A 23,521-nucleotide genomic window follows, 5' to 3' on the forward strand; every position below is an offset into this window, starting at 1 on the left:
GTGCATTTACTGTCTAATTCACTCCTTTGGTACTCACCTCACTGCTTTGTCCTATTATTATTATTATTATTATTATTATTATTATTATTATTATTATTATTATTATTATTATTATTTCCTGCTTCTCCAACGAGATTTTAAGCCCTTTGGTGGAAGAGATCATGTCAAAGAATCCCAGAAATCTGGGATCAGAGACCACCTAGTAGAGATGTACCCAAGCACACAGAAAGAGTTGGCATAAGAAGTCACCAATAAGGCTTTGATTTAGAGCTAATATTTGTGTAATCACTACGAGACACATCTTGATACTATTTCATGGTTTACAATGATTTTTTTTCCTCACAAAAACCATGAGGCAGATAGAGGAAATATCATTATACCCATTTTACAGATGAGAAATGTGAGGTCTAGAAAAGTAAAGTGACTTATTTGCTAAAGGTCACAGAACTAGTAAGTCTTAATTTTTTGATTCAAAGATCAGTCTTCTTTTCATTACATAGTGGTAAGTCTCATTGATTTACTCAGTATCTCATGAAAATTGTGAAGCAGCAAAGCAATTCCTGAAGAGATCCCTCATCACCTGAAACACTGGTCCCTAAACAACTAAATTTGATATTACTGTTATTTTCATAACATCAATGGGATATGAATATGAATTCCATGCCAAGGGAAAAAAAGTTCTTTGTTGCATTTAAAAAGGCTGTCAAAGGAGAGTTAATTCTTACTTTGCAGAATTTACTTTCTTCCAAAACTGACTCCTTGTGATTGAATTACTTGGTTGATTTGTCTACAATGATCAATAGGCCAGATTATCACCTATTCCCTTTCACTTTTTGTTTTGCTGAAATAACCTTTAAGTTTCCCTAGGTTTTTGTTTGTTTGTTTTATGAAGACTGGGATGGGGATAGTAAATTATCCTGAATTTGAATAGTTTTACTACCCAATAACAATAACACCAATAATACTAGAATTGTGGGCGAGAAGATCTAAGTAACTGGTTCGTAAGTCTTTCATCTCTAGATTGTTTAGCATGGTTTTCCTTTTTTTGGGCTTTCATCTGATGTCTCTGTTGATTTATTTCCATGATTAAGAAGTAATTATTAGGAGCAGCTAGGTGGTACAGTGGATAGAGCAATTAGCCCTGGAGTCAAGAGGACCTGAGTTCAAATCTAACTTCAGGCACTTACTAGCTATGTGACACTGGGCAAGTCACTTAACCTTAATTGCCTCAAAAAAAGAAAAGGAATTCTTAGATAACCTCTACCCTTTATAATACTCTGTTGCATTTCAGTCTAGATTCCTTCCTGGACCATGTACTCCTAGAACTCACCTTGTCCTCGATAGCAGCTCGAGCAGGTTCTTATGGCAATGCAGTTGTTTCGATCAAAATTCACAAAGGTCGTTTTGGACACCAACAATTCCTGTCTCTTAGGGGTTTTTATTCCAACTGACATACATGAACTCCCTTGCTGATGGTAAAAAAGAAAAGAAAATATAACAACTGGCCAAATAAAACGAATGAACTGATATAGAGACAGGGCAGTTTATACAATAACAAGAACACTAAAGAAATGAACATTGAAAAGCTTAAGAATCCTGATCAACATCATGACCAACCACCATTTTAGAGGATCATTGAAGGATTCTACCTCCTGCTGGAGAGAAGATGCACTAAATATTCAGAATGAAATGCACATTTTCGGACATTGGTCAATGCAGGAATTTGTTTTGCTTATCTCTGCGTATTTATTATAAGGCTTTTATTTTCCTTCTTCCTCCTCCCCAGGGTGGGTAGATGAGGGGAAGACAAAATAAATGTTTGTTGATTTATATGATACACACACACACACACACACACACACACACACACACACACACACACATATATATGTATATACTTTTAAAAATATCAAATAAAAATTGAGTTGAGAACTTTTCTAGTAATTTATTCCCACTCCTATATGTAAGCTGAGGCTACAGAGCAAGCATGAAAATGTGTTTCCAAGCCATGCCTTTTTCTGCCCCTTGACTGGGATGACTCCTCTACACTGGAGAAACAAAGAGAAGATATAAGAAAGTTCTTATTAACTCTGAAATTTTTATTTACTCTGGCAGAGTAAACTATGATATTTTCACTAGTTCAAAAACTTTGGACAAGTCAGCTCACATCCCTGGGCCTCAGTTTCCTTCTCTACAAAAAAGAAGAGGTTGGGCTAGATGGCCTCTAAAGTCCCCCCTAGTCCTTGGTCCTATAAAAGTGAAGAATCACACTTATTACCTTTAAAAAATCATCCCTAAAAATAGATAAGCAATGTGGTGTATTAGGAAGAGTTTTAGACTTGGGGATCAGAAAATGTGTGTCCAATCTAGCTCTGACATTTACTAGTGGTACCCTTGGGGTGTGACCTTAAGCAAGTTAATTCTCAGTTTCCTCATCTGCAAAATGGGGGCATTGGACTAAATTGCCTCTAAAATCCCTTCCAATTCTAAATTTGTGATATATGATCTGATGATCTTTAAAATTCTGTGAAGTTTGGATTCAGTCAAAGGGCCGCACTTGAGGACCTAGAAGGCCACATGTAGCCTTGAGGTTGTAGGTTCCCCACTCCTAGATTATATGGTCTCCATGGTCCTAGGTGGCTAAGTGTCTTTGTGGATAGTGTCCTGGAGTTGGAGTCAGGAAGACTTCAGTTCAAATCTACCCTTAGACATTTACTAGCTTTGTGACACTGGTCGTCACTTAATCTCTGCCTACTTCAATTTCATCATCTGTAAAATAGGATAACCTACCTTTCAAGGTTGTTAGAGGATCAAAAGAGATAATATTTGTAAAGTGCTTTGCAAATCCTAAAGTGCTATATAAATTCTAATTAGTTTCATAATATTAAATTTCCATAATTCTATGATCTCTTAAGCCTCATCTGAAAAATGAGGATAATAATTATGCCTGTTTCATAAGGTGGACATGAGGAAAGTGTTTTGAAAACCAGAAAATGCTATATAAGTGAGTTTTTACTAATACTATTACTCTGGGTATTAACCCACAAGAAATGAATCCACCCACTTAGCCACCAAGATTTCATTGAATATAATAAAACACAGATATGTCTGAGTAAGAGATAAATAACCTTGCACAGATATGTAAATTATCAGAAAGTAGTATATTCTCTGTAGGTTCAGGTCTATTCATGATTGCATGCTTACAATTCTAAGTGGTTGGTCTGAGAATGGCCAAACACTGAAAATTCCAACTCCTAAAAGAATGGACCACATGAAAGTCAGTGGTTGAATCCAAAGTGACATGGCCAACAGAGAAGTCAGGCACATTCCTTTTTTAGCATTCTACATAAAGTTATATACCTTTTGAGTGTGTGTGTATATATATATATATATATATGTATATATATATATATCTCCATACATACATTAGCTTCTCAGACACACTTGCAAGTATGATCTTCAACAATTGGTTTTTTAAAGTGATCCATGAGGCTCATACAGAGTTTTTTCTCTGAAAAATTTGAAGTCTCTTCACTTTGATTGTTAAGTCTATACTTACGTATGTCTATGAGACACTGAGGCAAAGGCAACATTTTGGCAATGAGGCTATAATCTTAATTCCCAAGTCAATGCTCTATTCACTAGACTAGGAACTATAGCAAATGGGAAGACACAATATCTGTTGTAAAGTGCTATTTATGCTGATGGCACAATGGTTATTTCTGTTTTCCCATCAAATGAAGAAGTTCAAAACATGAGTATAAAGCAATATTTGATAAAATTCAAGTAATTTATAAACTTTGGCTTGGGTCCTAACCAATCTCATGTGGTAGCCTAGCCACACCTTACTTACATTTTCAGATGCATCACACTAGGATAACAGGCCATTCAAATAACCAAAAGAATAATAGTAGCCCACAACTGCATCATTAGATTCTAAAGTTTACCAAGCACTTTCCATGGCTAAGAAGTATCAGAGGCAAAACTTAAATACAGTTCTTCTGACTGCAAGACCATTCACTGTTCTCTGTAACAACCCCCACTATCATTCTAATAGGAAATGTTTATAAAACTTCAACAGAATCCCCAAGATAACCATGTTTTGTTCCATGAATATATTTATTGTGACAAAATAAAGAGGAAGGACTAGAATCATGATTTTTTTTTCGAAAAAGGAACTTTCAGGTAAGTAAATTCACCCATCGATGCAGGTTATGACCCTCTCTGAAACTTAAAGTCACAAAATACCTAGAGTACTGTGAAATTAAGTTATTTGCCTGGGGTTGCCAGCCAGGATTTGAACCCAGGTCTTTCTGGATTTGGAGTCAGATCAATCCATTACATATTCTACAGCTTCTCTACAGAATAGAAAGTATATTAGAATGATAGCAAGAAGGTCTAGGTTCTTCTCCTGATTCTGTCACTAACTAGTTCTGTGATCTTAGGAAATTTATATCTTTACTTCTGGGACCTCAGTTTCCTCATCTATAATCCCTTGATAATCTCTAAGGCTGCTTCTTCCTCTACAATCTTGTAGTTCTGTGATTTAAAAGAATGACTTCCCTCATACCAATAACAGTGTAAAGATTAGCTTTTGGAGATTCTAGCAATCAGATTTTGTCCAGAACAGACCTGGGGAGTTTTGTTTAATATTTCCCAACAGAGAACTCTAGTAGTGCACTGGTTAAGGGATTTAGAGGCATTCAACTGCATTGCATTACTAGTAGCACCTCAGGGGTGTGATTATCTTTGATTATCTCGTGATAAGAACCCCCTTGTCATAATTTACATCTTAATTTATGTAATTTTCCCATTAATAATGATGTCTAGTTAACATCAGTTAAAACTTTGTGACATCAATTTAACAAGAAGATTAGTTACTCATCTCCATAGTTCTTCTTTTTCTCTTTTCTCATCCATCTTTTTTTTTGGTGAGAGAAGAAGATAAGGGTTAAAGGAGATTTCTGGGAATGTTCAATGCCTCTGATCCACTACTGTCATGGTTTTTAAATCTGAGGAGCATCCTCTCCAAACAAATTCATAATACAAATAATCATAACATCTCACAAATATTAACTCTTTAGAAAGAAGGAAAGATTAGCATTAATTTTCCTCTCATGAGGATTGTCCAAAAGATGTTTAGCAAGATAATGGGACAGGAAATTTAGCTTTGATAATAGTGCCTAAAAAGTTCTTATAGGTATGAATACCTATTAGCCTATGAATTAGTCCCTTAAGAGAAGTAATAGAGGGCATGATAGTCATTGATGATGATGATGATGATGATGATGATAGCTACTATTTATATAGCACTTTAAGATTTTCAAAGTGCTATACATAAAACCAAACTGGACAAATCATTAGAACCAGAGATATAGAGCCTTCTTTAGTTCTGTCTTTGCCCAGTTCTGATTTGTACAGCACTGATTTATGCTCAATCCACAGATTTCCTAATCTCCACAATTGTATAATAGAGGTTGCCAGATTGCCTGTTACACAGCTTTGATGTGAAGTCAATATCAAGCTTATAAGCAGTAGAAACCATCAACATGGCAACTTTATGAACTACTATGAAAGAGGACCAAGACAGACACCATACTCCCCTGCTGCCTATCCTAGCTCTCTGATATGCCATTTCCATACATCTCATCTTTTCCATTTCAATGTAGGTGCATGTTGGCCTTATTTGTTTTATGTTTCAAAAAACAGACAGTCACCCAGAAGCAGTTCCTAGACTTCATCAAGTCAAAAGAGTTACCAGCCATTCCCTCAACTACATAGTGGTTGAGAAGAGATCTCTAACAATTGTCATTGTTTTAGAAATGTAGGCTTGGGATAGCAGTGGGAAACCCTCATAAAAAAACAACAGTAGTAGTAGACGACATCACTGTATACTATTACAAAGTATTTTACCTGTATTGTCTTATTTGAGCTTCAAAAAACACTATGAGCATTATTATTTCTGTTTTCTAGGTGAAAAACCAGTGTCAAAAAAATTAAATGACTTGTGGCTGTTTCACTTTCTAGGTGTGTGACCTTAGGCAAGTCTCTTAATCTCTCTGGGTCTCAGATTCCCATTTGTGAAATGTAGGGTTTGGGCTAGATAACCTCTAAGGTCCCTCCTAACGAAATCTGTATACCTATAATTCTATGCGTGAAGTCACACCATGAAGATCTGGCATAACTGAAGATAAAACATGGGTCTTATTCTAAGTCTGCTTCTTACTCTACTCTCCCACAATGCCTCTCATCTAAGGTAATGAGGGCACACTATCTCCATTTCTGCTTATTCCTTCTACTTCAGAAACTTCTTTGTCTGACATGCATGTGGGCAAAGAATTCATGAAGAAAATTGGCTTGGCATAGACGGAGTCAGTCTATGAGTTTACCTATTGAGAGTGCTTAAAGGCTTTGGTGGGACTGAGAAGGTGGAACTGGGAGTAATGGGCTGAAGTTTTAGGAAGGTAGATTTCAGACTTATTTATGGAAAAATATCCTAACCATTGGGGCAGGGGGTACATATGTGCAGGAAACTCCCAGTGTACAGTGTATAGATTGGCAACTTATCTGTAACTTATAAAGCGTACTGAAGCATTGAGAAGTTAAATGTTTTGCCCATAATCATACACCTAGTTGGTGTCAGAAGAGGGATTTGAACACAGGTCTTCCTGTCTCCCTACACTCTATCCATTACATCATGCTCTTGCCCTCCTGACAACTAGAACTTTACAAAAGTGAAATGAGTTGTTTGGGAAAGAAGTTTCTATCATTTTCTTTAAATTTTGAAGTTTCCTATCACTTTAAGTCTCCAGATAAAAGCTGAACATGTAATAGAATGGATTCTTATTAAGATATGTACTGGTTGAACTAGCTAACCTGAGTCTCCTTCACCCTTAAAATTCCATCATCGTTCCATTGTGGGCAAAACTAGTATTGTTGTTGATTTTTGAATACAGGATGTTTCTGAAAATGCTGTCAACTAAGATCAGAAAAATATTTCATAGTTCCCTTGCTACTGGTTAGAAAAACAGAGCTTGGTATGGTTTTGATCTCTATAAGTATAGTCATCTAAATGATGGGCTCCTTCCCTTTTACCAATTACACTTAAGATGCACTGAATGAGTCCTATTACTGTTAAGACTTTCCGGTCTTCTTTACTTTGTTGTTGTTAATGTCGTTTCAGTTGTGTCCGACTTTTTATGACCCCATTTGGGGTTTTCTTAGGAAAAATACTGGAGTGGTTTGCCATTTCCTTCTCCAACTCATTTTACAGATGAAGAAACTGAGGCAAACAGGGTTTAAGTGACTGGCCCAGGATCACAGAACCAGTAAGGGTCTGAGGCCAGATTTGAACACAAGTCTTCCTGACTCCAGGCCTGGCATTCAATCTACTGCATCACCTAGCTCCTTTATTCCTCCCTTTTCTTTGTATCATCAGTGCTTAGCTACTGTGCCTGGCACATAATGGGCACTCAGCAAATGTTTGGTGACTTGACTTGATTGAACTAAAATACATAACACAGATCTCACTGGAGCATTACCAAGATGATACTATCAGTGGACAACCCAAAGAAACCATACTTACCTTCGAGGCATAATGACCAAGCAATAAGCTATCAGTAATTGAGGAATTTGCATCACTTTCCAAGATGTCAATCCCAAAATCTTTGCATGGATAAATCTGGAAATTTTTAAGCTGAAGATTGCTACTTCTGAAAATCTATAAAATAATAGCATGTGTTATAGTAACGGGCTATATAGCATGATCATCCTTTCATCAAAGCTTATATTTCATAAGTATTGACTGAACAAAACAAACAAAAAAACAAAAGAAACCTGGTATATTTTTTCTCAATCCAATTAGCAATTGTTTAAGAACCTCCTGTGTTGGGGCAGCCAGGTGGCCCAGTAGATAGAGCTCTGGCCTTGGAGTCAGGAGGACCTGAGTTCAAATCTGGCACTTGACATTTACTAGCTGTGTTACCCTAGGCAAGTCACTTAACCCCAATTGCCTCACCAAAAAGCAAAAAAAAAAAAAGAACCTTTTGTGTTCCAAGCACAGTGCTAGGCAATGGAGATATGAATATTAAAAAATAATAATCCCTACCCTCAAGGAGGTTATATTCTACTGCTCCTGTTCTGCCCCCCCCATGCAGAAAGAAGAAAACACTGACTCTCAAGAGATTAAAAAGGTTTGACTATCCACACTGACACAGATGTTCCTATCCTGCTCTTATGTTACCACGTAGATCAGCACCATTTGGCAATAACTTCTATGAATGTTTCAAGACTTCTCAAGATAACTAAACTCTTAATGAGGTCAATGTGAAGGACTCATATATTTAAAACACTTAAAATAAGTTCATGATTTTCATACAGTGCAAATAGAGAAAAACAAGTTTCCAAAAATTTCTGAGCTTTGTATCTTCCTCCAAAGTGTAGTTTTATCAAAACCAATCTTATTGTTATCTAGTTAATTAGTCATGTCTGATTCTCTGTGGCTCCATTTGGAGTTTCCTTGGCAAAGATATTGGAGTGGTTTGTCACTTCTTTCTCTAGCTCATTTTACAGACAAAGAAACTGAGACAAACAACGTGAAGTGACTTGTCCAGTGTCACACAGCTAGTAACTGTCTGAGGCCAGATTTGAATTCAGGTCCTCTTGATCCCAGGGCTGGCACTCAATCAACTGCAACACCTAGCTACCCTTAACCAATCTTAATAGCAATCTATAAAGAAACAACTAATACAGCATAAGCACAGATTTACTGTTTGTCTGTCTCAATATTTATTTGTCTTGATTATAGCTTAAATCTGAACTTGGGCCACTATGTCCATGAACAAGGACAGGTATTAGCATAGGCAGAACAGGGTAGGGAGAAAAGCAATAGACTTGGAGGTCTTATGGAATATACCACTGACCCTGGCAAGTCATTTAACTTCTCTGGATTTTAGTTTCTTCATCTTTGAAATGATAGGGCGTAAACTAGATGTTCCCTAAGGTCTCTTTCAACTCTAAAAAATTTCTGATTTTATGCCAATGTTGCTGGTCATTTTCAAAGGAAAATAATCATTGGAAAGTTAATGGCAACTTATTCATTTATTCAGCAATTATTTACTTAGGGTCCTACATATACATACACAGAGACAAAACTATATACAAATCGGGATATGTGTATATTTATATAGTCAATTCTCAACATTCTCAAGAAAAACTCACTTTCACTTTCTTGTTGGCAACTTGTTATGCACAATAGAAAAAAATGAGAGGCACGATGCATGCAAATTTGTGAAGTAGCTGGTATCTACTAGGTGCTTCACTGCTCTTGTTCATCCTACCATAATAAAGAGTTCCTTGTGTATTAATTGCTTATTTTCATTGTTTGCTGATCCCATCATCAATCACAGGTTCAAGGTTAAACTACTCATCTCTGCTTTGCTCCCATACTCTGAGACCCTTAAGCATCTCAAATGGGGAAGCAGACATCGCTGACAGATTATTTCAAGATGGTGTATCCTTCATGATCTCCAATGCCACCCTCTAGTCATAAAGGACAGAACATTGGAGATGATGTCACCAACCTTGTCACCTTCTAACAGCAGTGACCAAAGTTCCAGAAACCTCTCCCTCAGTATTTAGAGGGTGGTCAAAATAGAGAGGTTTACAGCAGTATAATATATAGTACAAACCCTCACACTGCCGTCTGACACAGTAAAATGTAAGAATCAGGTTAAAAAATGTTTTAATTTTAAGAATTTTATTTGCTGTAGGGTATTTATGGTACTGTAGATTACATGGATTCTGAAAAGTGAATATTATCTGAAATCAATTATTTTGCATTGAGATGTTAGCACAAAAGGTCACATAATTCTAGGGAATTACAAGTGAGAAAAAAATGTTTTGCATGTTTCCAATTTTATTTTATGTGTTGCATTTTATGGATTATTTCATGGTTACTATGTTAGGGAAAATGCATATTATCAGAACTAATGTTTTTTTATAAAGAATTATATGAACAAAAGTATATTTTTAGCAATCAATCTCTAGTGAAAGATGATAGTTTTTGGTGGTTGTGGGAACCTAACCCCCTATATCCCATAGGTTTAATATCAACATTCTGCTTTTTACTTTTAGGCAATTTCCTAGGAATGTTACTCCAGCAAAAGTTAAGGATTGACTATGACTGTGTGTGTGTGTGTGTGTGTGTGTGTGTGTGTGTGTGTGTGCATGTGCAAGTGTGTATGTGTGTATTATACTTTTTATACATGTATATGTATACAATTTTATATATATATATATACATACATACAAAAAGATAAGAAGACAGAAAGAAAGAGAGATGGGGAGTAAGAGAGAGAGAAAGGCAGGGGAGAAAGAATAAGGGAGGAAGGATGGAAACAGTAAAAGTACTATTTCTCTACTGGGATAGTTACAGTTCTCCCCTAAGCACCTGGCACAGTCTATTGAACAGAACTGGTAGCTTATAAATGCTTGTTGACTATTGAATGCAAAGAAGAATATATTCTTTGGAATTGGCCAATGTAGGAATTTTTTTCCTTGACTATGCATATTTATTATAAGTAGTTGGGGGGGTCCTTTTTTTTTTCCAGTAAGGGGAGGTAAGAGAGAGATAAAAGACAAAAGTAAAAGATATGATCCCTAGCCTTGATTATGTGGAAAGGAGGGAGAATAGATTTTTGTTCATTAAAATTTTTTTAAAAGAAAGCATATACACAAAATAAAAGATATAGTGCCTGCTTTGAGTAGCTTATAATCTAATTCCAAATTATAATTCATGTTATCATTATTATAATTGCTCCTCTCTTTAGTAAATCCTCAGTTAGTAATAGAGAAATAAAAGATTTTCACAAGCTCTCCTGTCCTAAGAGAATCATTAAGGACATTAAGAGGGGGCTAGCTTAGGCTTTACCTGAACACCACCTTGACTTCCCCAAACTGTGAAGTTCTGGAACAAAGTGGGACCAGTGTCATTTGCTCGTGGTGGTTCAAACCTGGGATACACGAGGAGGCCATACCTATAAAAGAAAATTATAAGGCATGATCAACAGTTTTCTGATTTGATGACATCTATCCTTTTCATGGCAAGATAGAAGAACACAAGTTCTTTATAGAGATTGGGAGCCTTGATTATCATTTATCTGGTATTCCCAATGATCTAAATGCTACCACCCTCATTTTTCAAACAATTTTCTTCCCATCATTAGTTTCAGAATATATTCTATAACTTGAATGGCATTAGAACTACCATTTTATTTTGTTTTAATTAAGTTATTTAACTTTCACATGATCTGATTCATTAAAATTTGTTCTTTTATTTTTTCTATATTTATTTATTGTATTAATTTTTTGATTTGTCAATAATCACTTCTATATGCTTTTGAGTTTAAAATTTTTCTCCCCCTTCCTCCCCACCACCCTCCCCAAGATGGTGCACAGTCTGATATAGGATATACATTTACATTCATATTAAACACATTTTCACATTAGTGATGTTGTAAGTAGAAATTAAAATCAATAGGAGGAACCATCAGAAACAGGAAACAAAACTCAACAGAAGAGAAAAAAATAACAAAACTTGTTCTTTTAATTAACAAGCTTAAGTTATGTTTAGTAGTTTTATTTCTGTCCTCCTTCTCTAAGGTATTATTGTAAAATAACCCAAAGGGATAAGAAATTAGCCCTCAACAATGGAGAACATCAGGAATTTTCCACTGCTTTACAGGTATTGTGCAAACACAAAGCATCTTAACCATTAATGGGTTTCTGCAGAAGGTTGTGCCTTTCTCATTTTTAAGTCATAAGAGCAAGATTTAGAGCTGCAGCTCAGTAGAAAGAACCTTGAATTTGGACTCAGGAAGGCCCAAGTTTAATTCATATCTCTGACAATAACTGGACATGTGACTTTTGCAAGTCATTAAACATCTGTTAGCCTCAGTTTTGTCACCTGTAAAATGGAGATGATAACATCTCCCTCACAGGGTTGTTATGAGGTTCAAATGAGATAATATATGCAAAGTTATAAAATTAAAGATACTAATAAAAAAAGATTTAGGGCTGGAAGACACCTCAAAAGCCATTGAGGAAACATATGAATGCTAGATAACCTACCCAAGGCCACCAAGGTAGGAAGTGTCAGAGGCAATATTTGATGTCTTCAAGTAGAAGCTGAGTGATCACTTACTTATCAAGGATATAACAAAGGGGATTCCTGCTCATGCTTAGGTTAGATGAACAAGTTGGCTTTTGAGATCTCTTCAAACTCAGATCCCAATGATACTAAAACTTATGCATCAAAATAAAATCCCACTAATTAAGGACAACTAGTTAAAAAACTTCTCTGAATTAATAGAAAGTCTGAAGCACAGAGTAATTTTTTAAAAATAGAATTTTATTCATTTCAAATGCAGACTTCTTTTAGCTTCTGCTGTGCTCCATAACTTGGCTCACTCTGCCCAGCTAATATGATGGCCTGATGCTCCTACATGTATCCTTCACTAGAAATATGCCAGTTTCTTCTCCAAATTAGCATATGTTTTGCATTTATTCCATAATAATTTCTGTCTTTGTACCTTTATTGACTTTGCTTCTTTCGGTCTGGAAAGCCCCTTCTCCATTTCCTTTCCATCTATTTGAATTCCATCCTTCTTTCAATGTCAGCTTCTCCATGAAGCCTTTGCATCCTCCATCTCATAAGCCCAGCTCTCTGACCATGAACTTTTTAAAAAATACTTTAATAGCTGCATCTCAATATAATCAATTCTCTTTGAAATTTTATGTATTTAAAACATTATTTTGAAGAGACCATAAGCTTCACTAGACTTCCAAAGGTGTTCATAACACAAAAAGATTAAGATTCCCTGTTTTATATTATATTTTATTAAGGGGATTTGTTCTGTGAAGTTTGGATTCAGTCAAAGCACAGCCTTGGGGACCTAGAAGGTCACATGTGGTCTCAAGCCTGCATGTTCCCCATCCCTGATATACAATGCCTAAAGTAGTAGAAGAATATCAGCTATGTAGTAATCATTCATTTATAGTAATTCTCATCATCTTGATTGACTTATTTTCACAGTGAATATAATAAATTTTATAAATTTAAATGAAAGCTATTAAAATACTTGAAATCCTTTTATTGTCTCAAGTGAAGGCTATTCCCCTTACATTCTTATGTATGTTCCTAATTGTTTTAGAAAAATTTTTATTTAATAATGGGTAGAATGGTCCTCCCTAATGCAAGTTCCACATTGGAGAATGCTCCCAGTGGAGGACCATTCTGGATAACTGTTGCTGTAATTGACAGTGAACCTTCCTTTGGGGTATAGTAAAAGTAGATGGCTGCTGAGGTCCCTCTCAGTGCTAAATTCTGTACCTTTGGGATTCTGTGAAATTCTGAAGCAGTGGAATGTGAATTCAGAGATTTAATGTAGTATAGATTATTAACATAAGGTAAATATAAGACCAGGAAAGTATCAGTAATTAGGACTTCCTTATATTAGAGTACAAAGAAATCACGTCTGACCAAAGTTTTACCAAGTTCTGCTGAAATGGATGGTTATTTTTAAAATTATACACTAGCATAGGTATCATTTTTCTTGTTAGTTCCAAACTATCAGAAGCAGGTTTGTATCTAATTGTGTGGTGTGATAGTTGCTAAAGGATTATTCAAACTGAGAGATAACCAGGCTCTAGTTTCTAGGGGCAAAGAACCAAGACTATAAAGGGGAATCTTTGTCAGCAAATAACTTCATTCTATAATATAATCAGGGAGTATCAAAATGGCAAATGTGGAGATCCTTTTATGCCCCAATAATTTCTTTCGTTGAATGTTTTGCCCCATCTAACCCATGGGAAAATAACAAAAAAGTAAAGATCTCTCTCTTTCAAAAAAGAAGAAAAAAAAGAAGCTGGAATCTCTGGGGATTTATTTTCACAGTGACGCTGTTGAGGGAAGGTAATAACTAGAATGATTTCCTTAACTGAAACACCATAACTACCAGATGTGGAAGATGCAAAAGCAGTTGATACCAAGAAAGAAGCTAGACAAAAATGAATGAAGACTGAATCAACTGTGGAAGAATTTCTAACTCTGAGTTAAAAGACTCAAGGTGAAATAAAAGCAATGATTTAACACAGAAAAGAACTAGCAAGGAAGGCAAGTAATTATACCTAGTTTTACAATTTGATGTCTTTAAATTTTTCTCAAATTGTGCATTAACATTTCAAAATCACAACTAGCTTGACAGTTTTGCATAAATATTTAAATAGATCTATTTTCAACAAAAAGATTGATTTCAAAATTATACTGATTATCTCACTCTATTCACAAAGTCTTAATTAGCAACAACAAAAAGAAAAGCCTGAGATGGGGGAACCACAAAACTAATACAGAAGCATTTCTATGATGCATCTTATGAAAGAATAACTGTCAATCTTAGTATGTAGGAGAAAACACTCTCTTGTGTGCTGACCTTAAAAATACAAATTTGCAATGACACAGGATAAACAAAGAGAACAGGAGTAAAATTGTGAATAACTGGTATTTATATACTGAGGCACAAAGAGATTCACTGACTTATCCAAGGTCACATAGATAATAAATGGCAGAATCAGGATTTGAACTCAGGTGCTATGACTTTGAGTTCAGTGTTCTTTCCACTATATCACTGCCTTCCTCTGACCTTAAAACCTAGGTTCAAATCAGACCTCTCTCATATTTGTTGTGTAACTCTGGACAAGCCACTTAATCTCTCAGTGACCCAAACAAATGTCTAAGATTACAAACTACAGAAGAGATGCTTATTGGCATCAGTGCAAGATCTTTCCTCATGTGGAATTCTCTATACCAAAGAAATCACAGCCCCAACTGTTTTTTTTCTTTTTTTCAATTACTGAAGAAAAAAAAATAACCAAAAGAAAATCCCTAGCACATGATACCTCAATTGGATAGATGATTAAACTCGAAATGAGAACCTAAAATGATCAGGTTCACTTGTTTTCTACTATGCATGTTCTGGTTTCTAATTTACTTTCACATGCCTCCATATTCTACTATCTGTCAAAGAAAATCCTGGACTATGAACTTCCTCCTCTCTATCTTTGGCCAAGTTATCTCACTTTCCTGTTGGCAAAACAAAGATCAAGTTACTCACCTCCTTTTTGGAAGAGTACAGCTTATTTCCTAAAATACTCTAAACAGAAAGTGCTCAAGACATTGGGAATAACTAGTAATAAAAATAATTCATCAGTCTTGCATATAAATTATACAGAAAGATCAATTTAGGCAACCTTTTGTGATGCAAAACATTTTATATACTAGAATCATGGATGCTCATTAACTACAAATGAACTCTACATTTTATATGTAAAATTAAAATTTTACACATGCATAGTTTTACACACATACACACACACATACAGCCCAAATATAGTCCTGTTGCTGAAATACATCCATATGAGTTTCCAATAGAGGTACCTTGTACAGGAACGGGCTACATTCTGACTGAAGGACAGGAGGGGAGCTTTCGAAGTTTCACTGGTTACAAGATGAAAGAAATAACCATATCCAGCAGCACACACCATGTTTCTCTGCAGGAAATAATGTGATTGTTAGAATAGTTACCCCTCAGATGCTAAGATTCCTGGGGGAAAAGAAACTCTGATTTCAAGGTATTGTTCTTCTGCTCAATATGTTCTTGTCTATACTGTTTGCCAACATTAAATCTTAGGGATGGAAAGGACTTCTACTTATACCCCTTCCTTTAAGTAGCACAACAGGAGTGCAACTAACCCATTCCAGATAACTAGAATTGTGGGTTTTTAAGCTATCCTAAGAAGGAGATTATAAAATGCCTTTCCTGCTATTACTTAATAAATCTCACAGAAGACATATATAGATAGGTCATAGAAGATAGATACAATGATAGATAAATGATAGAAAATAGCTATAATAGAGACAGATGATGGAGACATAGAGAGATGGATGGATGGATAGATAGATAGATAGATAGATAGATAGATAGATAGATAGATAGATAGATAGATAGATAGATAGATAGATGAAAAACATTTCTTTACCACTTTAGGGGAGCCAGACCCACAAGGGAGAACAAAGATAAACCAAGCAATGTGACCAAGCATGCCCAAACAACCTAGACAGGCTGCTACTGATCCAGTGCATTTCTCTAATATCACACTTCTATTTAAGGAAGGCAATAACCAATGGCTTAGGAACATGAACCATGTCAGCCTTCAAAACAGATAGGAGGTAGGGCAAGATTTTACACATAATCTAAGGACATAGCCAAGCAGTTGAGCCCAGGGACACAATTCAATAGAACTCACTATCTTGCTGATTAAACTATTGCTTAAGTTAAGATCTATATTTTCTCCAGTCTATATGCAACTATGTAGTTATTCTTAATCTTTTCATTGTACAGAACATTTTCTCTCCCTATATACCATCTTACCTTGTTACCTCTTTATTTCATTGCATTGATTTTTTACCATTTTTCTGCTATATGTAGGTCACTTAATCATGCACTTCACAGAGAACCCCCGAACTTTCAGAGTTGGCAGGTACTTTAGGCATCATTAGACTCTAACACCATCACTCTATGGAAACGAAGGCCCAAAGACAGGGAGGGGATTTCTCAGGATCATACAGTCAGTTAGTGGCAGAGACAATAAGTGAATTTAGGTCTCCTAGATGACGCAGGGGACAGAGTGCTGGGCCTGGCACCAGGAAGACCTGAGTTTAATCTACCCTCAAATACTTGCTGCTGTATGACTCTAGGCAAGTCATTTAACTTCTGTCTGCCTCAGTTTCCTCAACTATAAAATAGGGATATTAATAAACTTTATTTCCTGGGGTGGTTGTTAGGATCAAATGAGATATTTGTACATATCTGTCTGCCTCATAATAGATGCTTAATAAATGTCTGTTCCCCTCCCTTTCCCCACTCCCTGCCCAGGGCTCCTTCTGTTATATCAAATTCCCTGTCATGTAGTTCAACCTCTGTAAAAACTATATATTACAATTTTAAACAAATAAATATTAAATTGAACCCTTAAATCCATTCATATACTGCTAGTGGAAGCCAGGACAAGCCACAAGACTATAAATACCTTGGACGCTATGTAGCCTGGAGCAACATGTTGATTCAGTGAGGCTTAGCATCTCTGTCCCCTCAATTTCCACTGAAAGGCCATCCTCATTATGGAATCAAAAACATGATTAAACCAGAAAAAACAATATGCACAATGACTACTGCAGAGTAAATGGAAAGAACAAGAAAAATAAGCTTAACACTGTCTAATTATTGTGATCAAGCTCAACCAAAAAGGGAAAGACAGAGAGAGATACAGAGAGAGGGAAAGAGAGAAAGAGAGACAGACAGACAGACAGACAGAGGCAGAGAGAGACAGAGACAAAGAAACAGAGAAGGAGAGAGAGATACAGAGAGAGAGAAGGGGAGAGAGAGAGAAGGAGAGAGAGAGAGAGAGAGAGAGAGAGAGAGAGAGAGAGAGAGAGAGGTACATTTCCCTGTCTTCTTTGAAGAGGTAGGAGATTATGGATATGGAACATTACATCAACTGCTGGGCTTGGTCAATGTTTTGCTGAGCTGATTTATTCTCACCCTTTATTATTTGTTACAAGAGGTGACCTGAGTTCAAATTTTAGCTCTGTCATTTATTAGTAATATAACTATAGAAAAGTCGTTTAACTACTCAGTTCCCTTGCCTGTGAAATAGGATAATATGTTTGATCCATCTCAGAGAATTGTTATGAGAAAACTCTTTGTAAATCTTAAAGTCCAGTAGAAATGTAAGCTGCCATTGTTGTTTCTATTATTATTATTATTAATATTGTTATTACACCATCGAAAATCACAGGAAAGGGTCACAGCAATTGTTTATCACATCCCTGGGAAGTACTTGTTAAAAAAGACCCAGTCACTCATATCTGAAGGTTATATGAGAGGAGCAGATGTGTTTTTTTTTTTTTAGGCAGTTGGGGTTAAGTGACTTGCCCAGGGTCACACAGCTAGTAAGTGTCAAGTGTTAGGTCTGAGGCTGGATTTGAACTCAGGTCCTCCTGACTCCAGGGACAGTGCTCTATCCCCTGAGCCACCTAGCTGCCCGAGAGGAGCAGATGTTAAGAGTAGCATTCCCCACAGTGGTATGTTGATAAATGTTTAAAAACTGATTCTACAAAAAATGTAAGCAAGACACACTTCTAAGTTTAAGTGAATGTTTTCCTCATCATTTTCTTAAATCCAGACAATCAATAAAACAATAAATCAAGCCATGATTTACATTTGCTGATTTCTAAAGCATAAATGCTCATGCCAAAAATTTAACAATCACCTCTGGCTCTAGTCAAATTCAACAGTGTAACAATTTAACAACTGGAGCTAGTTCTAACACACTCCTGCAGGCAATTACCTTTGTAAGCTCTGTGAAAGAGTACATTTGCATGAAATCAAAATCAAACAACTGGGTGCACTTCCTGGAGTCAGGAAGACTTGAGTTCAAGTCCAACCTCAGACACTTACTGGCTCTATGAACCTGGGCAAATCACTTAAACTAGTTTGCCTCAGTTTCCTCAACTGTGTAATGAGCTGGAGAGGAAATGACAAACCACTCCAGTATCTTTGCCAAGAAAAGCCCAAATGGGGTCATGAAGAGTTGGACATAACTGAAACAATGGAACAACAACAAAAATCAAGGATCCCTAATGAATACTGGTAATAATAAGTATTCCATCTTTCTGCTAGTAGACAAGTAGTTGGACATAGAAGTCAGAGGCTCAAGTTTTCTCTTATAACTCAATTCAATTGTATACAATTCAAAATTAAGCTCCTAATATTTAGCTGGTAGCACCATGCAAGGTCCTGAGGATATAAAGTCCAATATAAGCAATCCCTGCCCTCAAGGACCTTAGATTCTACCAGAGCAAAATAATATGACCATAGATAAGTAAATACAAAATATAGATTTTTAAGTTAAATGCAAAGAAATTTGGTGGATAGAGCATTTTTTTCAGTTGTTTTTCAGTCATGTCCAACTTTTAGTGATCCCATTTGGGATTTTCTTGGCAAAGATACTGGAGAGGTTTGCCATTGCCTTCTCCAGCTCACTTTACAGATAAGGAAATTGAGGCAAGAAGGGTTGACTTGACCAGGCAGGGTCACATAGCTAGTGTCTGAGGCCAGATTTGAACTCGAGAAGATGAGTCTTCCTGATTCCAGGTCTGGCATTCAATCCTCTGTGCCACCTGGTTACACTTTGGGGCATCAGAAAAGGTCTCTTATAGGAAATCACCCTTGTACTGATCCTTGAATGGAGCTATGATTCCAAAAGAAAAGTAGAGGGGATAGAACATTAGATATAGCCTGAACAAAGGTACAGAGGCAGGGATAGAATAGTGAATATGAAAGGAAGGTAAGTAGACCAGTTTGGTCATAACAAAGTATGTAAGGGGAAGTGATGTGAAAATCAATGTGGACCAGAGGTTGAAACAAGGTATTGAAGCACTTTAAAGGCCAGAGCAGCTTTTATTTCATCCTAGAAGCAAAAGGAGCTATTGAAACTTCTTGAGTAAGCAGATGACATGGTCATATATGCACTCTAGAGGCAGGATTGGAAAGAGGAGAGAGTGGAGACAGGCCAAATATGAAATGGTTGAAGCAAGGGATGATAAAGACTTGAACCAGAGTAATGTCTGAATTATGATCATTTCACTTGGACCAACCTACCTAAATAATTGAATGGAGATCACTATCTCTTTTCCCAGATAAAAAAAGTCACACTTCATATGGTGTTATTATCAAGTGATTGTGAAAGCAAAACATACATGGCCTCTTGCCCAGCATGTACTGTCCCCCACTCCCAATTCCTATCCCAATCAACACTGGTATTAATGAAGCATCTTGTGCTAATGTAAAACTGCCTCCAAAATGCTGACATTCCTGGATGGACAAAGCTTGATTTAGGCCCTCCATTACCTGATGATGCTCTTTTCTGGAAAAGAGGCCTTTGAAGATTCGAGCCCCATTGCTTACCAGACTGTTTCCCTCTCAATTTCAATTGTGTATGCTGGGGCTGATTCATGAGGAAAAACCACATATTTATGCAGGCAGCTGGTGGCTTGAGGGGAAAGGTTTAAGGCAAGCAGGGAATTTTGTGTGGAAATCAATTCTTTTCGGAAGTCAATGTATTATGGACGTTCATGCAAGAAAAATTCCAGAGAGAAATTAGCTGCCCATGTATGGCGGATACCTTAAGGTAACGCATCCATAGTCACTGGAATAATGTTAGTTAACCCTTCAGGCACCGCTTAAATATATATTACCAACTGAGTAGGTATAATTAGAGACATAGTGTTGGCCCTTTAAGTATATATTTCTTTAAAGAATTGATTCAGGAGACCCAAATACATTCCAGCAAATTGTAAGTGGGTATTTCCAAATTGCACTTCTGTGGGGCTTTCTGAGCAGTATAAAAAGCAAGGGCCTACTCATAAGAAACCCTGAAAATCAACTAATCTGCTTACGTACATTTAAATGTGGAGGGGATTGGGGAGGGGAGGAGAACTTAAGATCTTTGGAGGTAAACAATGGTTCATATTTGCCCTGAGTTGATGAGATAAATCTGACTCAGTTTAGCAATCCTGGAGAACTGTGACCATAAGACAATGGTCTAAAGAGTATATTCAAATAGGCTGGAGGTTTTATATTCTATATGCCAAGATCAGAGAAGAAAAAGATCATAGGTCAAACTAATGCTCTACTCATGGAGCAAAAAAGTGTTTGCCCCTCTTCCGAAATCGTTTTTGCAGTTAACATTACAAAGCTGTTAAAAGTGAGATCCAGGAGGATATTAAGAAACCCCACAGACACCACCACCCAAAGCACTAGTTTCTTTCCTAAAAGAAACAGCCCTGAATTTGCCTCATCTGCAGCACTGCCTGTGAGTAGCGGGGTGGGCCTGGAGGGAGGACATTTTGCAAGCTGTGAAAAAAGCAATTTCACAACTGAAATGCCCGAGCAACATGAAGAGCTAGAAGGTGAGTTAACTGTAAAGGTGACTGAAAGCGGGGAAAATTTATATACACTGTGACCAAGTGTTTGGTCATAGGAGCTGGGCCATGGCAATTCTGGGATAATAAGCAACCAAAAAGTCCCTGCAGAGGCTATCAGGTACCTCCTCTTTCCCTTCCTTCTTCTTGCCTGCTCTCGTAGGTGGACATGTTCAAGGTCAGGGTGGTATTTGCTGGCCAAAAGGGCAGCTAGGTGGTACAATGAAAGAACGCTGGGCCAAGAGTAAGAAAGACCTAAGTTCATATCCAAACATACATATTAGTGATGTGACCCTAGGCAAATCACTTGGCCTCAGTCAGCCTCAGTTTTTTCACCTGTAAAATGGGAATAATGATAGCATCTACCTCCTAGGATTCTTGTGAGGATCAAATAAGAAAATATAAGCAGACCAGAATACATACTTCATATGTATGTCACATATATATATAAATATGCATAATACACATACACATATATGCATGTGTGTATATATGTATCATACATCATTCACACACATATATTCACAGACATCACAACCACAATGTATATTCAGTTTCTACTTATGTCCACTACCTGATATATGTGTATCTATATCATCTATATTTGTATCTGTTATCATCTATATCTATAATTGTCATCTATATTTATGTCTACATCTGTATCATCTATATCTACATCTGTGTGTGTGTGTGTGTGTGTGTGTGTGTGTGTCTGTGTGTGTAACTGTGTGTATGTGGCATAATGGATAAAGCACTGGTCCTGGAATCAGAAAGACCTCTGAATTCAAGTCCATATAGAAACACTAGCTGTCTGACCTTGGGCAAGTCACTTAACCTCTATCTGCCTCAGTTTCCTCAACTATAAAGTGAGAATAATACCTGCTTCACAAGGTTGTAATAAGGAACTAATGAGAATATTTATAAAGCACTTAACACAGTAGCTAGCACATAGTAAGTGTTTAATTATTACTTGTTCCATTCCTCAATATCTATACTTACAATCTATATTCATATCTATCTGCATACTCATTTGTTTCTCTGACATCTCATCCTCTCCTTGTTTGGATTTTATGAAAATCTGTGTTTGTTTGGGAACAATGAATCTATCTGATGCTTTCTTGCTTTCAAAAATATTGTTATCCTTTGTTTCTTACATCACCTACATGTTTCTATGTATCCCTTCTCCTCCCTTTCACAAAGAAACATCCTTTATAATAAAGAATTTTTTAAAAAGTTCACCAAAATTAGACAATACATCAGTAAAGCCTGACATCATATGTTGTATTCTATATTGCCAATCTCTGCAAAAGGAGGGACATGTCTTCTTAAATGGATTCCTCTGAGGTCATCTTAGCCATTATAATTTTAAAACATTCAATTTGTATTGTTTTGTTGCTGATCTTTTTTCCATATGTGTCTTTGTGGTCATTGTGTATACTATTTGACCTGTCTTGCTTACTTGACTGTGCATCAGTGGACTTAAGTCCTTGCAAGCATCCTTGTATTATTCATCATATTCATTATTTCTTACAGCACAATAGTATTTCATTAACTTCATATGCACAATTTGTTTAGCCAGTCCCTAATTAATAGACCTTTATTTTATTTATAATTCTTTGCTACTAAAATAAAAGGGGTTGCTATAAGTATTTTGGCATATGTCAGACCTTTCTTTCTCCTAACCACTTCCTTGGGGTATATGCCTAGGAGTGGGATCTCTAGACTGAAAGGTATGGATATTTTGACATATTCTCTTTACTCTTGGGATGAGGTAGAAAGAAATGAGAATGGATATAAAGAGTTTATGGTCTCTAAAAAGTAGTTCTTTTTATTTATTAAATATGGTTGTGACCAATTATTAAAATAATTTTTGAATGTTCTCTGCCAAACTGAAAACTTAGAACTTGAGTAAAGAACAGGTTGAGGAAGAGTTTTCAAAGGTTTGAGTACGTTTCCCTAAAGAAATGTTTCCCAAACTAATTTGGCTCAAGATCCCATTGAGTTTTGAAATATATTGATGTAGCCTACAAATGCAGATTTGGGGATATGGAACACCCTTAAAACAGAAGAAAACCAGACAAACTTCAGGCCAAAATAGAGAAAATTAAAACTACTTATATCTAAAAGCTATTGGATGTAATAGGTAGTTTGATATAATTACATACTTAATATAATTATATACTTAATATTTTGATGGAAAATATCACTAACAAATGATCAATACATATTAATATTTTCTTACTATGTTTCTGTTTGTCACAATTTGGTAAACACTGCCATATATATACATATATATATATACATATATATATATATACTATATATATATACACATATATATATACTATATATATATACATATATATATATATACTATATATATATATATATATATATATATATATATATATATATATATAT

The 23,521-nt window shown here is 36.0% G+C and overlaps 1 protein-coding gene across 1 annotated transcript in view; it reads right to left on the bottom strand.

Annotated features, from left to right (window-relative positions):
- Positions 1–23,521, bottom strand: part of PKHD1 (PKHD1, fibrocystin/polyductin) — a 492,125-nt gene that overhangs the window by 165,181 nt on the left and 303,423 nt on the right. Inside the window, exons 44-47 of the mRNA XM_027840287.1 lie at positions 15,494–15,606; positions 10,931–11,036; positions 7,586–7,720; positions 1,331–1,469 (exon numbers count right to left, since the gene is read on the bottom strand). Coding sequence (XP_027696088.1) covers positions 1,331–1,469; positions 7,586–7,720; positions 10,931–11,036; positions 15,494–15,606 — 493 coding nt within the window. The remainder of the gene's footprint in view (positions 1–1,330; positions 1,470–7,585; positions 7,721–10,930; positions 11,037–15,493; positions 15,607–23,521) is intronic.

This window comes from Vombatus ursinus, unplaced genomic scaffold (genome assembly GCF_900497805.2).
Source record: "Vombatus ursinus unplaced genomic scaffold, bare-nosed wombat genome assembly UNPS02004698.1, whole genome shotgun sequence".
NCBI classification, from domain to species: domain Eukaryota; kingdom Metazoa; phylum Chordata; class Mammalia; order Diprotodontia; family Vombatidae; genus Vombatus; species Vombatus ursinus.